This window comes from Lontra canadensis, unplaced genomic scaffold, assembly GCF_010015895.1.
Source record: "Lontra canadensis isolate GAN:19392208 unplaced genomic scaffold, GSC_riverotter_1.0 scaffold133, whole genome shotgun sequence".
NCBI lineage: Eukaryota > Metazoa > Chordata > Mammalia > Carnivora > Mustelidae > Lontra > Lontra canadensis.
The window spans coordinates 707,126-728,883 of record NW_022631127.1 but is presented as its reverse complement, the minus strand read 5'-3'; the positions used below and the strand labels follow the sequence as shown (position 1 = coordinate 728,883).

At 50.0% G+C, this 21,758-nt stretch overlaps 2 protein-coding genes across 2 annotated transcripts in view; both read right to left on the bottom strand.

Moving 5' to 3' along the window:
- Positions 1–788: 788 nt before the first annotated feature.
- GP9 (glycoprotein IX platelet) lies at positions 789–2,726 on the bottom strand. The gene is made up of 3 exons (XM_032842823.1): positions 2,387–2,726; positions 1,537–1,664; positions 789–1,436 (listed from the first exon to the last, which is right to left on the bottom strand). The coding sequence occupies exon 3, from the start codon at positions 1,423–1,425 to the stop codon at positions 892–894; it is 534 nt and encodes a 177-aa protein (XP_032698714.1). The 5' UTR covers positions 1,426–1,436; positions 1,537–1,664; positions 2,387–2,726; the 3' UTR covers positions 789–891.
- Positions 2,727–16,949: 14,223 nt separating this feature from the next.
- EFCC1 (EF-hand and coiled-coil domain containing 1) overlaps positions 16,950–21,758 on the bottom strand; it is a 41,199-nt gene continuing 36,390 nt past the window's right edge. The window contains exons 7-9 of the mRNA XM_032842850.1: positions 20,396–20,536; positions 18,742–18,811; positions 16,950–17,910 (exon numbers count right to left, since the gene is read on the bottom strand). Of these exons, the coding sequence (XP_032698741.1) occupies positions 17,774–17,910; positions 18,742–18,811; positions 20,396–20,536 (348 nt within the window). The 3' untranslated portion in view covers positions 16,950–17,773. The remainder of the gene's footprint in view (positions 17,911–18,741; positions 18,812–20,395; positions 20,537–21,758) is intronic.

The following is a 21,758-nucleotide window of genomic DNA, read 5'->3' as shown; positions in this document are numbered from 1 at the left end:
GGAAAGGGCTTCAGTGTAATTATATCGGGGTTTGGGGTGGCCAGAACAGACCCAGCAATATTCTCTCACATGGTGGAGAAAAGATTATTAGCTTAACTGCTGGCATCAGAATTCCTCTGAGGGAGAGAAGTGTCTTATTTGAAGAATTTGGTGGCCATTGCTGGGGATGGAAGTAGGACTCCAGTTTGCGGCTGTCTGGTGTCAGCCGCCGGAGTTTCCATGAGAAAGGGAAGAATTTGTTGTTTGTTTCTGAAGAAGAGGGCTAGAGAAGAGGAAGAGGAGAGAAAGCTTATCGGAGAAGACGAGGAAGGATGAGACCAAGTGAGCAGGTGTCTTCATGGCCAAAAGGAAACAGCGGTGTGTGTGCCTTTCAAGGTTATGTCTGTCAGAGAAGGAAATGGCTCTCCTCCTCCCCACCCACGTTCTTCTGTGCCTCCTACTCTGCTTGCTGCTGTGGTGGGGGGAGAGCACACTTTCTGTGGAATTAAGAGAGGAGCTAAACGCTGATGTGACATTTGCGTGGCCCCTCTGGAGTGGCCCATGCAGGAAGTAGGTGCCAGGATGGAGGAGAGCGTGAGGACTGTGACAGCCTGGGACCCGGAGGAAGGGCTCGGGATGTCCACAGACTGGGATGGAGGGTAGCTGGTGTGGAGGAGATGGGACAATCCCCGCATTGGGGGACAGAGAAGCCCCAGTTGGTATCTGGTTATAACAAAATGGACCCAGTTTTCCAGAAAGAGCCAGACTTGGGTGCTGAAAGGAAAAATAACCAAAATTCTGAACTCGGATAAAATGGTCGAGCAGCCAGTTTATTTTGAGTTACTGGTGGCCCTGATGCCCAGGCCTGGCGGGGCCTGGGGAGGGGCTCAGGGTGACCCTGGGGACCTGGCCTCAGTCAAAGATCTCTGTAGCAGTGCACAGGAGGCCGGCCAGGAGAGCCAGGCCCAGCATGGCCACGACAATCAGCAGCACATCCCACCAGAGCCCTGGGTAGGTCCAGGACTCTGGGAGCTGCCAGCCGCAGCTCCCCAGCTCAAAGCCCGTGAGCTGGCCCAGGGGGCGGGCTGTGGCAAGCTCGGGGCTGGCGCAGCGTACATGCAGCAAGGCCTCGGGCGTGTGGTCCTCCAGCCAGAGACGCAGGTAGGTGAGGCTGCAGTCACAGTGCCAGGGGTTCTGCGTCACGTCGAGGATCTGCAGCTGGGGCAGGTGGTCGAAGGCGCCAGGGGGCACAGAGCTCAGGCTGTTATTAGCCAGCAGGAGGTGACGGGTGTGGACAGGCAGCGCGGGCAGGGCCGTGAGCCCCTGTCCCTGACAGTCCACCCACAGCCCCATGGTTTCCAGGGCCCGGCAGGTGCACTTGGTGGGGCAGTCGTTGGTAGCCTGTGCGGCAGCCCAGAGCAGCAACAAGGCCCCCCAGGCAGGCATTGGCAGGCTGGCTGTGGGCAGAGTGGCCGTGAGGGGATGGAGAGCCTGGCAGCCCACACCCCCTGCCAGCCAACGGCCAGTGGGACCAACCTGGGACAAAGGAAAACTCACCTCCCTTCTCACGCCTCAGCCTTCTCCTCTGTGGAATGGGGTGATAATGATGGCAGGAGGTGAAGTGTGCCCAACCCAGGCCTCGCTGAGCCTCCCAGGACACTCAGGAGGCAGGATGGTGAGTGTAGCTGTGGGGTGGGGTCGGGGAATGAGGGTAAGAAGGCTCTTGGGAAGGAGCCAGGAGGTCCAGCCCCTCCTCAGTGAGGTGGGGAGGGGTGCAAATGCTTGCCAGATGCTTCCCAGTCCCGACTTCCAGCCCCCAGGCTGCTCGCAGCCCCCATGCCCAAGCCCGGGGACAGGCTGGTGCTGCAGACTTCACAGAGCACCCTGCGCCATCGACGTCCGCAGCTGGCCTGTGGCCCGGTGATCTCTTCGGTGATACCCAATGTAGAAAACAGCAGGATGAAGACACTGAGATGGGGACCAGGAGGAGCCCCCAAAGGGGCTCCCTCTGGAAAGCCACGCATCGAGGCTAACACTCAGAGTTGGGGAAATCGAGGCCTGGAGACAGAGTGCGACCCGTGCAGGGTCACCTGGCGCTCTGTGTCACAGAACCGAGGCCAACTCAGGCCTCCTGAGCTCCAGGCTCTTGCCTGGGTCTCTGACTTGCTTCGCCTTCCTAAGACAGGCTCTCCCCTCAGGGCCTGGCCCACAGCAGGTTGTGAAAATTAGTTGAATCAACCAAGGAGCCAGTGTCTCAGAGCCGGTGCCCTCCCCCTGCCCCGTCTTCTGGAGGGGAAAGCTGAAGGGGGGACAGAGGTGGGCCGGTGGCTGGCCTCCTCTCCCACCGTCCCGCCCGGGTGAGGGCGAGCTGTGGGAGGTGGTCCTGGGTAATAAGAGTACCACTTACTTGTAGGCCTGCAGCCAGCACTCCTTTCTGTGCCCTGAATTGTCCTGGTCGAGGCTGAGATGACAGCTCTATGCAAAGCCGCTGGTGGCCGCTGCTTGAGTGGGAGGAAGGAAATGATGAAAATAGCTTGGCTTATCCCCCGCGTGCAGCCCTGGGGGGCTGTCTCCGGAGGCAGCGGGCCCTCGGGGTCCCAGAGAGTTGGGGCTTAAATGGTAGGTCAGCCCCTGTTTACAGAAGGGGGTCCTACAGGTCATCGCCGTGGACTACCAGTGCCTCGCTGGGCCTGGGGGAGAACCAAGGAGGCCCCTCATCAGGTCTCAGGAGGTGGGGAAGGCTTCCAGGAAGGTGAGGCCTTGGAGGCCTCCACATCTCCTATTTCCTTATCTGTAAAATGGGAGCAATCATCCCTGTCCTGCTTGCATATGCAGGGTGTGGCTGGGGCAGCTCCCATGGGCTGGCGGGAGAACAATGTCATTTTGGATTTTCTTTGGTTCTTTGGCATAGGTCAAGGAGAAAGTCACTTTTTGGTGTCACTGCATCTTCAGCACTTTCTAATAACCTCCTGATCTTTCTCTTTCATGGGATGCCGCAGGCCCATGGCTCCGTCTCCCTCAGTCATTGGTCTCTAGCTAGACTTTAAGATTGTTTTTTTAATCTGCATTTTATTTATTTCTGTCACTACAGGGGAGTGACATCAGTTTTCCATTTTCGTTAATGATACAGAGTTCTCTTTAGAAGATAAGTGGATTTTCAGTTTATTTATCTATTTTTAAAGATTTTGTTTATTTAATTGAGACAGAGAGAGAGAGAGGGAGCACAAGGAAGGGCAGAGGGAGAAGCAGACTCTCCACTGAGCAGGGAGCCCAGCGTGGGGCTCGATCCCAGGACCCTGAGATCATGACCTGAGCCGAGGGCAGACGCTGAACAGACTGAGCCAGCCAGGCGCCCCTCAGGGGCGCTTTCAACACCCCGTTTGCACACTACTCTAGACCACACGAGCGTGCCTTATGTTCACAGAGTGTGGGTGTTTTATTTTTTTAGCATCTCGCAACTTGGAGCTCGCTTCAAGGCATGCTCCCGTTCCTCGGTGTATCTGTCATCTTCTCCCCGACAGCACAGCAGCTCCCTGAGGGCTGTGTCCGTGGTCAAGCCACGCGCCGAGGTCAGCGCCTGCACCTCACAGGTCCTTCCTTAGTCTGCGCCGGCTGATTGCCGGGGCGAGCCAGCGATTTGACTCTGAAAGATTCCATCAGCAGGAGGACCCCGATCTTCTAACCCGACCCCTCGTTGTGCAGATGCCGGCAGACCACTCAGAGGGGAAGCCTGACTCCCTGAGAGATTCCTTTGCCCCCGTGGTCCCGTGGCCCCATGCATGGCCTGCTGCTTCTAGGACACCTGGGATTGGCTTGGGCTTGGTTTTAAGTACCCAAGGCTGTGCATTGCAGCATTGTTAATGGCAGCAAAAAGCTGGAAACGAAAGGAACAGTTACCGGTCATGCACACCATGGGATATTAGACGGACATCACACTAAATGAAATAAAACCACATGAATCATGTTGTTGGGGGAATTTCCATTGTGTTGCTGAGCAGCAAGAGTGAAATGCACACGAGTATGAAGTAATACCCTGTTCTGGTAGAACAAACTGTGATAAACTGTCCTTGCTCAGTATGACTTGAGAACGTGGGCCTCCTTATTTCTTACTGTGTGCCCTTCTCAGGCTAGCCTCTGTCCTCCCCTGTAGCCAGAAGGCTGGGGTCTCTCCTGCTGGCCCCGGAGAATGCTTGGATTCTCGCCCTCCACTCAGCCCAGCTCTGCCCTCCAGAGAAGGCGCTGGGCATTGACCTTCCTGTGATGCCCAAAGGGCCAGCCTCCCTAACCTTCTGATCCCTGGCCCAGATCAGGGCAGGGAGGGAAGGTGTCATTCGGTCCCCTGGAGTTATGACCGCTGTCGCTGGGGTCACCTGGCAGGTACTTGGTGACCACTCTCATCAGAACCTGGACCCCAGACCAGGAACCTCAGCCTCCACGGACCTTCCCTTCTCCCACTTGTGGACGCCTGGGCTTGTCCCATCTTCATCTTCCTGCATGCCTTTACAGTATGTGGGGAAGGAGTCCCGGTGAATGGGTGCCCCCCCAGCCCCCAGGTTGTGTTTCCTGACCTAGTTGGGCACACGCTCTTCCTCTTGGACCTCTGAGACTTCCCTCTTATTTTTTAGCATATACAACTTAAAAAAAAAAAAAAGACCAAACAAAAAGCAGCACACATGAAAACTCATTTTTGTGGTGGAAAAATTGAATGTTCAGATGAGCAGGAAGAAAACAGTAAAATTTTCTCTCAATTCCAATATCACGCAAGACTGCCTTTTATTATTTTTTTTTTCCAGTGTGTATTTCTTTTCTTACCCCGAATTGGGTCACTTGGGACCCACGCTCTCCTGGAACCTCCTTTTTCCACCTGCGAATACACCCACATATGTCACCAGTGTTTGCCATAGTTCCATTGTATGGACATGGCAACTTTTATTTAAGGAATTTCTGGGCATGAGGAGTGTGCCTCGCTCTCCTTATCTCGGTCAGACAGGACTTTGTGGGGGCTGAGGGTGGGAGAAGGGCAGCTCTTCGGGCTTCCTGAGGTGGGGATGCTCCTTCTTCCAGGGCTGCCCAAGTTGGCTGACCCAGTATCCTATGCCATTTTTCCTGTGGAGAAACTGAGGCATTCTCCACTCCTGCCCCTTCAGGCTCCTTACTAGGTCACCTCCCCAATCCCTATTTATGGAAGCCCACTCTGCCTGCCCCTTCCATCCTCTCAGTCTGTAAACATGCTTATGACCTCCTTTATTCTGGAAAAATCTGGTGTGTGTGCACATGTGTATGTGTGTGTGCATGTTTTGAACACCCCAGCACGCTCCCTGTTCTCTTCCCTCAGCCCCTTGGGTTGACAACGAACCCAGATACAGTTGCTACTTCCCAAGGGCACCAAGTCCCATCTCAGTCATGCACATTCTCTCTTGGCTTCCAGTACAACTGCCCCCGCTTGCCCACCCATCTCCAATGCCAGCCCAGACGTGCACATCCTGTCCTACCTGGACATCCCCTCTGAGTATTCTACAGGAGGCTCATACCCACCATGGCCTAAACCTGGGTGTCTTTCCCCCAAAAGCCAGCCCCCCTCAGTGTTTTCCACTTTAGAGAGGGCCACCTGCAACCACCCAGTCACTCAGCCGGAAACCTGGGGCACCATTAGGGATGTCCTCCCTCCCCCCACTGCCATATCCCATGAACTGCCAAGTTGGCCAACTGTCTTCTGTATATCTGTGGACTTTGTCCCCTTTGGGGTGGTTCTCTACTCACTCTATGTCCCCTTCTCTAGCCTTGTCTTCTACTTCTCTCAAGTAACCCTCACCCCCTCACTCCTCCTCTGACATCTTCCTCCACTTCTAGAATGGGAACCCAGCCCTCCCCCAGGACCCTGTCCTCTTGCCTCTTCTTGCTGTTTCCTGGGATTTCTCTTCCTCACTCAAACCCCAGCTCTTTTGATATGCATGTTGTCATCACCTGCTCCTGCCTGCTGCTCCCCATCCTGGTTACTCCTCTTCTAGGTGACCCTCACTTTGGGCACAGGGCTTTCTGTCCACCATGAACATTGTCTCCCTCTCTGTAATTCCAGCATTCATGCAGATGACTCTTAGTCACCCTGGCCTCATAGTCCGTTGACCTCTCCCGGAGCTGTGCTCCTGTCCTCAGGTCTACCACAGCCACTCACCCTCACGGTCCTACCCCAGACTGGCCATCATCAGCAACTGGTCCTCCTCAAAGTCTTGATACAAGTGCCCCACCTCTGGACTACACCTCCCCATTCCAGCACAAGTCCTTGAGCCTACCCACTCTGGTCCTTCTCCAGCCTCATTGAGGCCTCCGGGCTGGTGGCATTATCACTGTACTTTTATACTTTCAACGGCATGGCCTCACAAGCTGACCCAGGGATGACCACTGTCCTTCAGTGTCCACTCTTCCCTTCTTTCACACAAATAGAATTTTAGCTGAACATGTGGCCTTTAAGCTAAAGACTACATTTCCCAGCCTCCTTTGCCTTCAGATGTAGTCATGTGACCAAGTGTAGGCCAATAGGAAAAGAGGAAGAAGTGATGGTTCTGCTTCCCCCGGCGGAGGTGGGGGCTGGGAAAGCCATCTTGGTTCTTGGGGCGTAGCCCTGAATTGTGGATGGCAGAGCAAAAAGATAGAAGGAGCCTGGGTCCTTAATGGTTCTAGAACTGCCATCCAGCTCACGCATGCCTACTTGGGACTTTTCCAGGGAGAGAGAGAGAAAATTTTATCTCGGTGAAGCCTGTCTTCAGGTTCCTGTTACTGTCCCCCATCTTCCTCTGAGGGCAAACCCGCCAATCGGCCTGCAGTGGAGGCGTGTCCTCACACATTCTGCCTTCCCGCCTGCTACCGCACCAAAACGACCCGCTGCAATGAGACAGGCCTTAGGAATGTCCCCCATGATCCTTCACGCTAGTCCTCAGAACTGGTGAATCCGACGAGACAACCCTGCTGTGGCTGTGCTGTGTTCTTTGGCTCAGCTGACCTTTAAAAAGGGCGGTTTTCCAGCAGGACCTGATCTAGATGTGTGAGCCCGTAAGTGCAGAGAACTCTCTGCGACCGCCGGCAGAAGAGGAAGTGAGAGAGACGCCGCAGAAAGGGAAGTCGGAGAGGTCTGGACCGTGAGAGTGGGCCCTCCGCACACACGGGAAGGCGGGTGGAAACGGAGACGGGCACGCTAATGCTGCAGGGAGCTTGACTTCAACGGAACGAGGGTTTCTCTTCCGCATTCTTGCCCCCCCCACCCCTTCCCCTCACTTGTGTTTCTGGAGGATCCTTCCGTCCAGTACGGCCACTTCGTAACGAGACTCGCGCGGCCTGTGCCAGCGCCAAGTGTCAGACCGCATGGGAGACGTGACAAGCGTGGCGGGCAAACGCACCGGATTTCTAGCAAAACCTCCCAGATCGTGGACTTTCCGATAAGACCCCTCTCAGCCTTTTACCCCCGGCGGGTCTGCGGTTTTAGCCGGCTGCAGCCTCCTCCGCCTGGCAAAGTAATAAAACCGTCATTCCTCTTTATTCCCAAACTCCGTCTTCGTGTCCTACTTCGGCTCCGGAGCATAGAGGTCGGTTTTCGACAACAGGAAGGACTGGATGCGTGATTGCTGCTTGGAAGCTTCTAGAAGGCAGGAGCTGGATGGTGCCGACAGCTGCAGTAAGCCAGCGAGTGGATTCTGCCCCGGAGCCTCTGGGAAGGAGCATGGCCCGGCTGGCGCACCATCATTTCAGCCTGGAGGGACTTCAAGCAGAGAACCCACCTCCACTTTGTGCCCACTTCTGCCCCTTGAAAACTGTGAGATAAGGAATGAGTGTTGCTGTAAGACTCTAAATGTGCGGTGATTTCTTACAGCAGCGAGAGAAAACCAGTATGAGGGGCAAACGGCTCTGGGGCTCTGCCTTCTGTCCCCTTTGTGAAAACGAACGAAAGGAAGTCTAGTGTAGAACGGAGTGGGGAGGCCGTCATGGAGAGCGCTCGTGCCCTACCTCTCCGGTCACCTACCTCTCTGGTCAATGGTAGACCGGATAGGAAGAGAGGGACCTTGCACTTGGATGCTACTTTACTGTCCCAGCAGGTGGAACGAAGGTTTCTTCCCCCGCCTCTCCTCCCGCCCTGCAATAGCCCAGCCAATGAGAGACCATCACAACTCAGCCAATGAAAAGCCACTACACTTTGAGCTCCCAGTTTACTCCAATGGACTTTTTGTTTCTAACAGCCCCTCCCAGCTCCCCACCCCGCCCCCCCACCGCTTTCTCTATAAAGGAGCCTTCCTCTCCTCTATTATAAGGACTTGTTAAGGTTTTGTAGTACTTTGGTTGTGTGGCTTGCAGTGCTGTGGCTGTGCTATTCCCGAATCAACCTGTTTTTGCTGGCAAGGAAACTGGTGGTTTTATTTTTAAGGTTATCCTCTTTCACTTTCTCAAGGACGTTGCTCCCACAGCTACCCACTCTCCTGCATCATGGAATTTATCCTTTACTGGATCATTCCCATTAGGTTAAAAATGGCCTATAGTATTGTCCTTTTAAAAAACCCTTCTTAGTTCTGCATTTTCCTCCAGTTACCACTACTTTTCCTGCCTCTCTCCACAAAACTCCTCCAAAGATTTGGCTCTACCTGCTACCCAACCCATCAGCAATTCCTGTTGTCTCAGCCCCCCAAATATATTCAGAACTAACCCCCTGTTCTGCCACCGCCCTAGTCTTCTCTTAACTGCCTTGGCTTCCCATTGCAACCACAATGAATTCTACCTCCTCCATGTTTCATGAGGCCCTTTATGCCTTGACCCCCACCACCTAGTGGTGGGGGTCAAGGCATAAAGTGACCTTGTAATGCAGCAAGAGAAAATGCATGCAAGTGACCTTGTAATGCACTCTCCTCTTTGCTTGCTAATCTACAGCCACACGGACCTTCTTTCTGTCCCTCAATCACTCCAGTATCTTCCTGCCTCAGGGTCTTTGCACTTGCTGGTCCCTCTGCCCGTGGCACCCTTCCCCCAAACTCCACCATGGCTTCCTCCTGATCATCATTCATGTCTCAGGTCAAGTGACCTCCTTCTCAAAGTGCCCCCCCCCCCAGCTAAGGAAATTCTCCATTATTCACCATAGTATTCCATTTAATTCTTCCCAGCACTTAACAGGACCTAGGATTATCTTGTTTTTAAATTTTTATGCATTTAAAAAATGATTTTTAAAAGGTTTTTATTTAAGTAATCTCTATACCTAACGTGGGGCCCAAAGTCACAATCTTGATACCCCAAGATCAAGAGTCGCACGCTCCCTTGACTGAGCCAGCCAGGTGCCCCTAAATTTCCATGCATTTCTTAATGTTTGTGTTCAGTGAAAGTGAACTTCAAGAGGACAGGGTCTATGTTCCGTTAACCGCTGTTTGTAGCCACACCTATGCCTAGCACATAGTCTGAGCATAATACACATTTGTCAGTTTTGCTGACCATCTCTCCTCTGGTTCCAGCCAGACCATATCTTTCCAGGACTTTTATCTCCTGGATAAAAGCTTTGACCTTGACACTTGCCTGCTCAACATCTTTTCATGGCTCCTCAGTGTCTTTGGGATGAAATCCAATTCCTCTGCAGAGTTCTTCTTGGCCATTCACTCCAGGCTCCCCTGTTATCTCTTCCTGACCTGAAGCTTCATGGTAGGTCATCTTTGTCGCTACTCACCACCCACATGCTGGTTTCCTTCTCTGTACTTTTCTCTTTTGGGAGTCCCTCCACTCCTCCGCCCCCCACCCCCCACCCCCACAGTTCTGCCTGTCACTCTCTCTTCCTTTAAGGTTCACCTAGGGCATGACCTCTTCCTGGAAGCCCTCCCTGACCTGCTCCCCCAGCTGAGTTAGTGGCCCTGCTGTTTGCTTGTCTGCCCACAGTCCAGCAGCTCCTCAGGGACCCCAGTCACCGTGGCATAACGCACGAGGTTCACAGAGTGTGGAGTGACCGAAGGTCAGTTGAGTGTCTTAAGGGATTTCGGGTGGTACACATGCGTCTGACATACATACTGAGACACACGAGGGACAGAGCCACTCCTTTCCCATTCCCTGACCCAAAAGAGGGGGCCTTGGTCTGGTCATTGTATTATAAAGGAAGCTGCTCAGAAACCCTTCACGTGGGGTGGGGGGAGGATCCTTCATTATCCCCTGAAACATTTTTTTTTCTTCTGATGAGAAGCAGAGGAGAGTAAGAAGTGGAAACTATTACCTAGCATTTTTAGCCTGTGTACAACCAGGGGTCAGTGGGTTCCTCCTGCCCCAGCTGCTGGGGCCCCTTGGACCAGAAACTCTGCTGGCTGGTCCTCTGTGGATACACATCTCTGTCCAGAAAGCTGTTAGGGGCCAGGCTGTGAGTAGCACGACTGACTTACTAATTAACTCCGTGATCTTGGGAAATAGTCTCTGCCTTCTCTCTGCCTCAGTTTCCTCGTCTGTAAAATGGAGGCATAAAAGAACCTACCTCCCTGGGAAGCCATGAAGGCTGAGTGAGTATGAGGCCCTCAAGGCCTGTTGCTTGGAGCCTGGCACCGTCTGTGCTGGGTCAGCCAACGGCCGGCGAGGGTCTGCCTGGATGCCGCCAGGGCATCAAACATGGGCCTGATGCCCTTGGATCTGTCTGTGGTGTCAGAGGTTCGGTTGAATGGATGGAACAGTCTAGTTTGGCACCCCTGACCACTGAGGTGTTGACCCTTGCTTGTCCCTTCAGGCTCAGCAAATGCGTCTGGTTGGAGGTCAACAGGTCATTGTATTTTCTGTGAACTGACTGCAATGTTACCTTCTCTGTATGGCAGGTGGGATAGCTTTCTCAATTAAATGGGAGCATGTCGACTTTCCTTCCTAAAATCATTTCCATAAATTTAAAAAGTGGGCTGAGTCTAAGAAAAATATCGAGCACACTTGGTGCAAAGATATGGCGAATATCTCAGGGAGGGGTGTTCAAATGAGTTCAATCCCGGACTTGAAAGACCTGGCGCTAGGGGTAATTTTGAAGCCTGTTTATTCCTCTATTCAATGAGTGCGCTCGCCACCTAGTGGCAAGATTATGGAATTACAGGATAGTTGGACCAGTGGGGGCAATTTCAGGTCAACAGACCAATTTTGTTGCCAGAAGGTGAGAGAGGGTGTTAAATTCCTACAAAAACATTTTTCCCCCCGAAAAGTAACCTTAACTAATTTCAGACCATTTGAACAATCCCAAAGAAGTCTTTCTAGAAGGCTTGCTCCTCCTTGCTTCTCCGCTTACGTGGCGCCAGCTTTAGGGCACACAACCAGTGACCAGTGTAGCTGAACTCAGAAAGGCCCTGCGATTGGAGTGTAATGCTCTGTGGCTGCTGCCTTGAAATTCATAATTGTCTTGACTTTTAATTTGTTCCATGGAGCATGCCCCGGGGCCTTGGAGCATGCCTGACGTGCACTTTTGGTTGCCTACTCCCCTGCCCCACTTGCCCCCCAGACCCTCTCCTGCTGCCCCTCGGGGCCAGCATGCATTTTGATGTTGGGTCAGCCAGGTCTGGGCCTGGGGAACCCTTGTCCTCTTTGCAACCTGCTAGTGATTATTGTCAGGCCTCTGATGACAGTGATGACTAATAGAGCCAAACACCCAGATTATCCTGTGTTCTGATAAAGCCTATTTTTTTTTAAATCAGGAAATCTATCTTATCTTCTGCTCTGTAACAAATCATCGACCCAATGGGCAGCTTGCAGCAAAAACACATATTTATCTATTATCCTGCAGTTTTTGTGGGGCGGGAATGTGAGAGTGGCTTCACCAGGCGCTGAGGGGCAAATCAGCAAAGGTGAGGGGCCAGGAGGCCCCTGACACCAGGGCTAAGTGCAAACACAGCTTAGAGACCTTTTGTGCCCATTCTCTCTCTTTTTTTTTTTTTTCCAATGGAGTTAATTTTTTAACAGCAAAATTGAGCAGAAAGTGTAGAGTTCCCCTATATTCCCTGTCCCTGCTTGTAAGCATATACCCACTATCACCATCCCAAACCTGGGTGGTCCATTTATGACAACTAATAAACCTACATGGACACACCATCATCTTCCAAAGTCCACAGTTTACAATAAGGTCTACTGTCAGGGTGTATGTTCTATGGGTTTTGACATATATACCTATTGGGGTCTCATACAAAATAGTTTCTCTTCTCTAGATTCCTCTGCGCTCCACCCCGTCATCCCTCCCCTGCCAACCCACCTCTGGCAACCTCAGATATTTTTACTCCATAATTTTGCGTTTTCCAGAATGTGATCTAGCTGGACTCGTACAGCATATAGTCTTTTCAGACTGGTTTCTTTCACTTAGTAATCCACATTTGACATTTCCCTCATGTTTGTTGGGGGCTTAATAGCTCATTTCTTTTTAGTGCTGACTAGTATTCCCTTGTCTGGACCTGCCCCAGTTTCTGTATCCATTTCCCCCACTGAGGGACATTGTGACTGCTTCCAAGTTTTGGCAACTGTGAATAAAGCCGCTCTTACACATCCACGTGCAAGCTTTTGTATGACTGTACATTTCAACTTCTTTGGCGTAAAAACCAAGGAGCATGACTGCTGGATCATGTGGTGAGAGCGTGTTTAGTTTTTAAGAAGATGCCACACTGTCTTCCCAAGTGGCCGTACCCCGTGTGGAATTCCTGTCAGCAAAGAACAAGAGTTCCTGTTGCTCCACATCCTCACCAGCATTTGATGCTGTCTGCCTTTCCGAGCTGGGCCATTCTGCGAGGTGTGGAGCAGCATCGCCTTGTGTTAATCTGTGATTCCTCAGTGACGTCTGTCGGGGAACGGCTTTTCACTTATGTAGTTGCCATCTCTGTATCTTTGGTGACTTGTCTGTTCAGGGCCTTTGCCCATTGGAAAAAGAAATCAGGTTGTTAACTCTCTTATTATCGAGTTCTAAGAGCTCTTTGTCTCTTCTGGATAACAGTCCTTTATCAGATGTGCCTTTGCAAATATTTTTCCCCAGTCTGTGGCATCTCTTCTCACTCCCTTGACATCATCTTTCTCAGAGTAGGACATTTTAATTTTAACAAATTCCAGGGTATCAGTTACTTCTTGGAGGGATTATGCCTTTGGTGTATTTTAAAAGGCCGTAAATCCTCAAGTTTTCTCCTATGTTATATTTTGGGAGTTTTTAGGTTTGTGTTTGTATTTAGGTTTGTAACTCACTTTAATTTTTGTGAAGGGTTAATTTTAGAGAAGGGTGTAAGGTCTGTGTCTAATTTTTTTTTTTTGCATGTGGATGTCCATTTGTCCCAGCACCATTTATTGAAAAGTCTATTTTTGTCTTGTGTTGCTTCTGCGCCTTTGTCAGAGATCAGTTGACTGTATCTGTGTGGGTCTCTTTCTGGCCTCTCTATTCTGTTCCACTGATGTATTTGCCAGCAACGCATGTCTTTTTTTTTTTTTTTTTTTAGATTGATTGATTGACTGATGTGTCAGAGAGAGAGAGTGAGTGTACGTGAACAGGAGGGGAGGGAGAGGGAGAAGCAGGCTCTCTGCTGATCAAGGAGCTGGATGTGGGATTCAATCCCAGCACCCTGGAATCATAACCTGAGCCAAAGGCAGACATTTAATCGACTGAGCCTCCCAGGCATCCCAGCACCACACATCTTGATTACTGTGGCTTTATGACAAATCTTGAATTCAGGTAGTGTCAGTCCGCCAGCTTTGTTGTTCTCTTTAATATAATGTTGGCTATTATGGGTCTTTTGCCTCCCCATAGAAACTTTAGAATTGGTTTGTCAATACCTACAGAATAACTTGCTGGGACTTGGGTTGGGGCTGCACAGAGTGGAGATCAGTCAGAAGAACTGGTGTCTTCATAATGCTGAGTCTTCCTGTCCGTGGACATGAACTATGCCTGCATTTATTTAGTTCTTTGATTTCTTTTATCAGAGTTTTATAATTTTCTTCATATAGATTTTGCACATATTTTGTTAGATTCATATCTAAATATTTCATTTTGGGGGGTGCTATGGAAATGGTGTGGAGTGTTTTTTTAAGATTTTATTTATTTTTTTTGACAGAGATCACAAGTAGGAGAAGAGGCAGGCAGAGAGTGGGGCATGGGGAAGCAGGCCCCCTGCTGAGCAGAGAGCTCAATGCAGGGCTCGATCCCTGGACCCTGAGATAATGACCTGAGCTGAAGCAGAGATTTTAACCCACCGAGCCACCCAGGCTTGTTTATTGCTTGTGTATAGGAAAGCAGTTGACTGTTGTATAGTAACCTTATATTTGAAATTGTGCTATAATTGTTTATTCCAGGATTTTTGTTGTTGTTGTTGTTCCAGAAGAAATCTTTTGGATTTCTATTTAGATGATCATGTCATCCGTGCACAGACTGTTGTATTTCTTCCTTCCCATTCTGTGTACCTTTTGACTTAGTCAGTTTGGGCTGTTGCAACAAAACACCATGGACTGGGAGGCTTAAGCAACACACATTTATTTCTCACAGTTCTGGAGGCTGGATCAGCGTGCCAGGGTGTTTGGGTTCTTGGTGGGGGCCCTCTTCCTTGTTTACAGATGACCACTGTCTTGTATCCTCTACTGGCAGAGACCGAGAGAGGGGGAAGCAAGCAGTCTCATGTAGAAGGGCACTAATGATCATGAGAGCTCCACCCTCCTGACCCAATCCCCCTCTGCCTGCCCCCAACCCAGAGGCCTCAGCTCCAGCTACTATCCCACTGGGGATTAGGGTTTCAACATATGAACTTTGAGGGGATACAAATGTTCAGTCCAAAGCACCTTGTATTTCCTTTCCTTGTCTCTTGTCTTGGCTACGACTTCCAACAAGATGCTGAAAATGAGTGGGGAGAGGGGACATCCTTGCCCTGTTCCTGATCTTAGTGGGAAAGTATCTAGTTTCTCTCCACGTAAGTGTGATGTTGGCTCTAGGTTTTTCGAGTTAGGAGGTTCCCTATGCCTAGTTTGTTGACGATTATTATTATTATTGTTTTATCAAGGATAGGTGTTAGATTTTGTCTAATGTTTTTTCTGCATTTATTGATATAAACACGTGATTTTTCTTCTTTAGCCTGTGGATATGATAGAGTACAGTTAATTTTTGAATGTTGAGCTAGCCTTGCATACCTGGGATGAATCCCACTTGGTTATGGTGTATAATTCTTTTTATATATTGTTGGATTCAAATTGTTAATTTTCTTATGACTTTTGCATCTGTGTTCATGATAGAGATAGCTCTGTAGTTCTCTTTGCTTATACTATCTTTGTCTATTTTTGATTAGGGTAATGCCAGCTTCAGAATGAGTTAGGGAGTATTGCCTCTGCTTCTTCTTCTGGAAGATACTGTAGAAAATTGGAAGAATTTCTTCCTTAAATGTTTGGTAGAATTAACCAGTGAACCCATCTAGGTGCTTTCTCTTCGGGAAGGTTATTACTTATTGATTCAGTTTCTTTAATAGATAGAGGCCTATTCATATCTCTTCTTGTGCGGGTTTTGGCAGATTGTGTCCTTCAAGGAACTGATCCATTTCATCTAGGTTATCTGATTTGAGGGCTTAGAATTATTTGTAATATTACTTTATTATCCATATACTATTCAACTATAGTGCTATCTCCTCATTCATTTCTGATGTTAGCAGTGTGTGTCTTCTCCCTCTTTTTCTCAATTAACCTGGCAAGAGGCCTATTGAGTCTGTTGACCTTTTCAAAGAACTAGCTTTTGTTTCATTGTTTTTCTGTTTTCCTATTTCCAGTTTCATTGATTTCTGCTCTAATTTAAAAAAAAAATACTTCTTTTCTTCTGCTTACTTTGGATTTAATTTGCTCTTCTTTTTCTAAGTGGAAACTTAGATTTTTTTTAGATCTTCTGCTTTTCCAATATATGCATCTGATGCTGTATCCCACAAATTTTGGTAGACTGTATTTCATTTTCATTTAGTTCCAAGTATTGTTAAGTCTCCCTTGAGATTTGTTCTTTCACCTATGTGTTATTTAGGAGTGTGTTGTTTAATTTCCACATATTCCGGATTTTCTACCTATTTCTGTTGATTGACTTCTAGTTTAATTTAGTATGGTCTGAGAGCATACAGAATATGTTGAAATTTGTGAGGTGTGTTTTGTGACCTGGAATGTGGTGTATCCTAGTGAATAGTCCGTGTGAGCTTGAGAAAAACGTGCACTGTGCAATTGCTGGATGAAGTTATCTATTGATGTCAATTAGATCCCGTTGGTTGATGGCACTGCTGAGTTCAGCTCTGTCTTTACTGATTTTCTGCCTGCTGGATCTGTCCATTTCTGTTAGAGGGGAGTTGAAGTCTCCAGATACAATAGTGGATTCATCTATTTCAACTCACAGTTCTTACTCGTGTTTGCCCAGTCCTGCCCACCGGCCCATGAGGAGTATTGAGGACTTTCTCAAAAAAGCCTGGCCCATCCTACAGGACCAAGGGTAGGGTGGCCCCCCAGGAGTGGCCACTGGCCTTGGTCTCTTTCATTCCATTCCCAGAGGATCCATAGGGAAACTGGGTAGGGGCTCCCACAAGTGGCTCCCTGATGCCTCCTGGCCCCATCCAAGCTGCTGAGTGTCTGAGACCAGACAGGTCAGGAATGCCAGTCAGGCATTGTCTGTCCCCAATCCCTGCTACCCTGCTCTGGAGTGCCTGCTGCTCCCAGACTCCCCACTGGGTACCCCTTGATCCTCCTTCTCCCACAATCCCCTCCTGTGTCCTGTTGATCCCCTCCTGTGTCCCGTAGCTCTGGCTCCAGGCTCCTAGTGCCTCCTTCCTCCTGTAGTCCTGCAGTTGCCTCTTCTTCACTCCCCTCCACCTACCCTCTGTGAGGCAGCTCAGAATCCTCCAATGGCTCCTGATTGCCTGTGGGAGCAAGTCCCAGTCTGTCATCTGCCATTGAGTCCCCCTATGACCTGCTACTGTCCTTCCGGGCACCTGTCCTCACCCCTACGATTCCAATCTGTAGTACATCTGTCCTCTTTGGCTCAGATGACCCCCTCTTGGTTGGACTCTTGCAAATATTTTACCTTGATCTGGCTCTGATTTCACCCATGTCGCACTATTTGCCAATGTATCTTTCTCTCCTACAAGACATTAAGGTAGGTGAGACCAGACAGCTTGTCTTACTCCTTCGCATGACTCTGTGAAATCCAGTGCCCGCTATCTGCCTGGGAAAGAGGCGTCCCAGGTCCTGTAATCCTTTCTCTGTCCATCTAAATACCACCTCTCTTCTACAGCTAGTTCAAGGGCAGCCTCCGTCCAGAAACTTGCAGTAATCATCCCCACCTTGTGTTTCCCCCAGCCCTGCCTGGTCTTCAGCACTTCTGGGGGTGTGGGGATTCCCCAGTGGGCCAGGTGTGGCCTGGAGGTTGGGCGCAGCAGTGAGAGGAAGGGGACAGTGCTGGGAGGGGGAAAGACCCCAGGAGACCAGGGAATGGGATTCTGGGCTGGGCTGTGTGAGAAAGTGGGCAGGGGAGGCAACAGCAGGGGGGCTGATCCAGCAGCCCCAGGACTTGAATGTGAACTGTGGCACCAGGAATGCAGGGGCTGTGAGGGAACCTGGGAGGAACTCAAGGAGATGATATCTGCCAGGCTCTGTTGTGGGAGGCTTTGGGGTTGAGCCCAGTCTCAGGAGTCAGGGTCTCTAGGGTTCTGAGGATGTGATGGTGGTTGGGGTAGCCGTGGAAGCTCATCCGACGGTGGTCAGGCTGGTCAAGGAAACTGGTCTGGTCGCAGTCAGGTTGATCTGGAGGCTGGTCTGATGGAGGTCAGGCTGACCGAGGTGCCCATAGGCTGGGCCAGTGACCTCAGCAGGAGATGAGGAGGGGGTTGGCTAGTGCAGGAGTTGTGGAGGCTGGTGCCGAGAGCTCTCTCTGCAGGAGCTCACAGCCAGCCAAAGCTTGGCGCAGGGCATCCAGGATGGCTACGGGTCCACATCGCCCCTCTGGAAGGAAAGAGTGGACAGGGAAGGTAGTTCAGTTTTCTCACTGTGGCCTACATAGCCACTCTTCCTCCTTTCTGGGGCCCTCCCCAGTCCTGCCTAGCCACCTCCCCGTCTTGTTTCTCTCCCATTGAGGGCCCCAGAGAAGGGGGCTTCTAGCGCACAATTTCTAACCTCCCTCTCAATTCCAGGGACCATCCAGGGCACTGGACCTACCTGAGCCTTGCCCTGCAATGCTTTGTGAGGCCAGTGAGCAAAGGCTCATCACCAGTTGGTTGCCCCATTAGCATAGGAGGCCCTTTGAGGAGAGAGCTTGGCCTGACTCTTGATTTCACCAGCTGCAATCTGGTACTGATGAAATCCTACTGCCCTGAACTTTGTCTAAACAATGGGGGTCACTTAGCTTACTGCTTAAGGGAGAGACCCAAGGCTTTGGGTACAGCTGGCACTTGACCTTTCTCTGCTTTGGTCTCTCCATCTGTGAAATGGGTACAATAACAGCACCTTCTCCAGTAGGCTGTTGTCATGACTTGGGGGATTAAAACCACATGGGATGCCTCCGCAGAGCCCACACTCAGTCCAGTGACTGAACTTGCCTAGTGCCCTTGGAGGTTTGACCATGCTGGCTTCTGCTTAGCTCTTCTTGCTGGGACACCCAACAGCATTTTCCAACTTTCTAAAGCCCGTTCCTCTCTATGCACTATGCACATCACAGGCAGTCAGAGGAGTCATGACAGTGGCATTTTGTAGACAAGACACTCAGGGCAGAGAGTTCTGAGTCAGGCTGCTCTCTAGACACTGTCCAGGCTCTGAAAGATGGGGGAGTTCTCCTACCGGGTGGGGCGTCCTTGCAAGCATCCAGCGTGTTCAGCAAAATCTTCCCCAGGGCTCTTTTCGATATGTTCTTGAAAAGAAATGGAGACAGGGCTGGACTGCACTGTGGCTGCGGTGTCCTTGTCCAGCAGGCAGGACTTGATGGCCCCTACAGCTTCTGTAAGGCTCCCTGGGGGCACGTAGAGTCACTATCCCCCCATCCCTTCCTGGGTCCCTACCCTTAGCCTGGCCACACTGCTTGATGGGCTTCTCAAAGACTTTTGATGGGTGGATAGTGTGGGCTGCAGCGTCCATTCCCTCAAAGATCACATATTTATGGATTATCATTTCTGTGCCAAAGTGGAAGTTGGCACTTTGGAAATAAACACAAATAAGCGCATTTTTACGCATTGGGTCATTTAATCTTTGCAACAAGTCCTATTATTAGGTTCATTTTAACCAGTGAAGAAAAGCAGTGCTAAGTAAAAATGAGAAATTTGCCTAAAGCCACCCAGCTAAGAGGAGGTGGGAGAACCAGCTTCTACCCCCAGGTTGTACGGCCTGGAGCTGTGGTGCTAACCACTGCCTTCACTCTCTGCTGGTGTTGGCTGCCGCTCAGCCATTCTCTCAGGCTCTGCTGCCCTGGCTTTGGCCTTGGTTGTTCTGTCCTAGGCAATCTGGTGCATTGGCAAGAACCCATTTAAAACCCCGGTAACCTGGGTTTAAATCCTCCTTCCACCTTACAGTGGCTATAATCCCAGCTTAGTGGTTTCTCAAAGTTTTTTTTAATGATTTTCTGACACTATTTAGGAACACAGTTGATTTCTGTGTCCTGACATTTTAGTATTTACCTGGCCAAGAAATGACAATAATTTGCCTCTGGATTCTCCTGGGTATTCTGTATAGAGGAGTATGATATATGATCACCGGTAGCTTTGTCTTCCTGTCTAATCCTTACACCTTTTCTTTCTTTTTCTTGTCTTACTGCATTGGCTAGACTCTCTAGTTGGCATACAAACAGTGATGACAGGCATCACTGTCTTGACTCTGACTTTAGAAGCATTCCTTCCAACATTTCACCAATAAGTGTGAAGCCTGTGAGAGATAGTTGGCTGAGACTCCGTATCTGGTAAAGGAAGTCCTTACTGTTCTTAATTTGCTGATAAAAGGAGACTGTTCTTGACTTTTCTACATCCATTGAGATGAGCATATTGTTTTTGTCCTTTAATCTACAATGTGTATATGTCGTTAATAGATTTGTTGATCTTGAATGATCTTTAAATCACTGATCTTTAAATCACTTTAAATCCAATGTGGTCATGTTGCATTTCTTTAAACACTGCTGGATTTGGTTTGCGAATATCTTATTTAATATTTTGCATCCACATTTCCATGTGACATTAGCTTATAATTTTCCTTTCTTATATTTCTCCTTCTCTGGTTTTGAAATCAAAGTTGGATCAGCTTTAGAAAGTGAATAACACCACCTTGGGCAGGACAGAGTGGCCTTCCCTTCTTTTTACTATAACATCCCTGGGCCTCCTTTTCTGCACCTGGAAAGTGAAATTGACACCTGCCTAATGTGAGGAAACTCCGGGCCAAGTGTCTGGCAGAGGCTGGTGCTCCATGAGAGCTCCTCCCCTTGCCCCGGGTGTGCCAGCGCCCATGAGCCTACCAGGTCCCGGAGCCTTTGCAGGAGCTGCAGCACATCCATGAGCTTCTCCTCCAGCAGGGACAGCCGCACCCGCTCTGTCTCCACCATCTGTAGCTCCAGCCTCAGGTGCTCAATCTCTTCCACCTTCTGCTGCAGCTCTGCCTGTGGGGGCCAGCAGGGACTCAGCACTCACCCTGCTACCCTCTGCCCAGCACTCACTGTTCCATCTCCAGGCAGGGCCCATGACTTGCCTTGACCTTTTCATGGAGGTCATCTCTTCCGATCTTCCCTCTCTCCCTGCACCCGCCAGGGGACTGAGCAGATAAAATCACCCATATTCCCAGTGGGGGCACCAAGGCCCAGAGAGGATACGTGTCTGGCCTAAGGTCACACAGTGAGTGGTGTTAATGTAAGAGTATGTATATTTCATTTTCTAGATGAGGACTCCATTTTCCCTTCTTCTTCTGTATTCATCTGCTTTCTTTTATTTTTAATACATTTTTCCCTTCTTCTTCTTCTTCTTCTTTTTTTTTTTTTTTTGGTTGCAAGCAACAGAAAACTATCTGGCTAGAGAAACAGAAAGAGAATTCACTGGCAGGCTCTGGGTCATTCCCAGAACAGACCGGCAGCTGGAGAAGCTCAGGGATAGGGCCACAATGGGGGTTGAGATGGTAGGACAGCCTCAAGCCTCTTCTCCAGAATTCAGAGCTGAGAAGGACACTCTCCAGCCACTCTTCCACTTCCCTCAAGAGAGAGAGCCCCAGGAGGGGCCTGGATTGGGCCAGCTTGAGCCCTGAGACCATGGGTCCTACCAGGATACCCACCAGGGGGCAGTCACAGAGCATCATGTGGCTACCTGCCTTTTAAAGCAGGGATGCCAGATGAGAGGCAGCCCCTATTCTTGGCACCAATGGAGGGAAAGAGAAGCAGCTGAAGGTGTGGCATCCTCAGACACTCTGGGTCCACTCTGGGCTTTGGGTAGGACAGAGAAGGCATGGTGCTGGTGCCCACCACAGATAGGACTGGAAGGTGGGCTTGGGGACACCACTCACATACCTCAGTAACTCTCCTAACCCCCACTTCCTTGGAATTTACTTAGAAAAGGGGTGGTGGCCATGCCTTTTGGAACCACATCAGACCACAACTATGTCACAAACAGTACGGATTTCGAATTTCAGATATATAAATATAAAACTTCCTTAGGTCAACACAACAGTTTGCAAAAGTGCAGTGGGCTAGGGCTTTGTGAAATGGTAACTCTCAATAACACTCTGTACTTGATTACTGGGGAATGGAGTAGAGAGATGGAAAAAAATGCAAAGTGTTCCTATTGGAACGGAGACACCCTGCTATTGGTGTTGCCTGCCAGCTCCCTCCCATAACC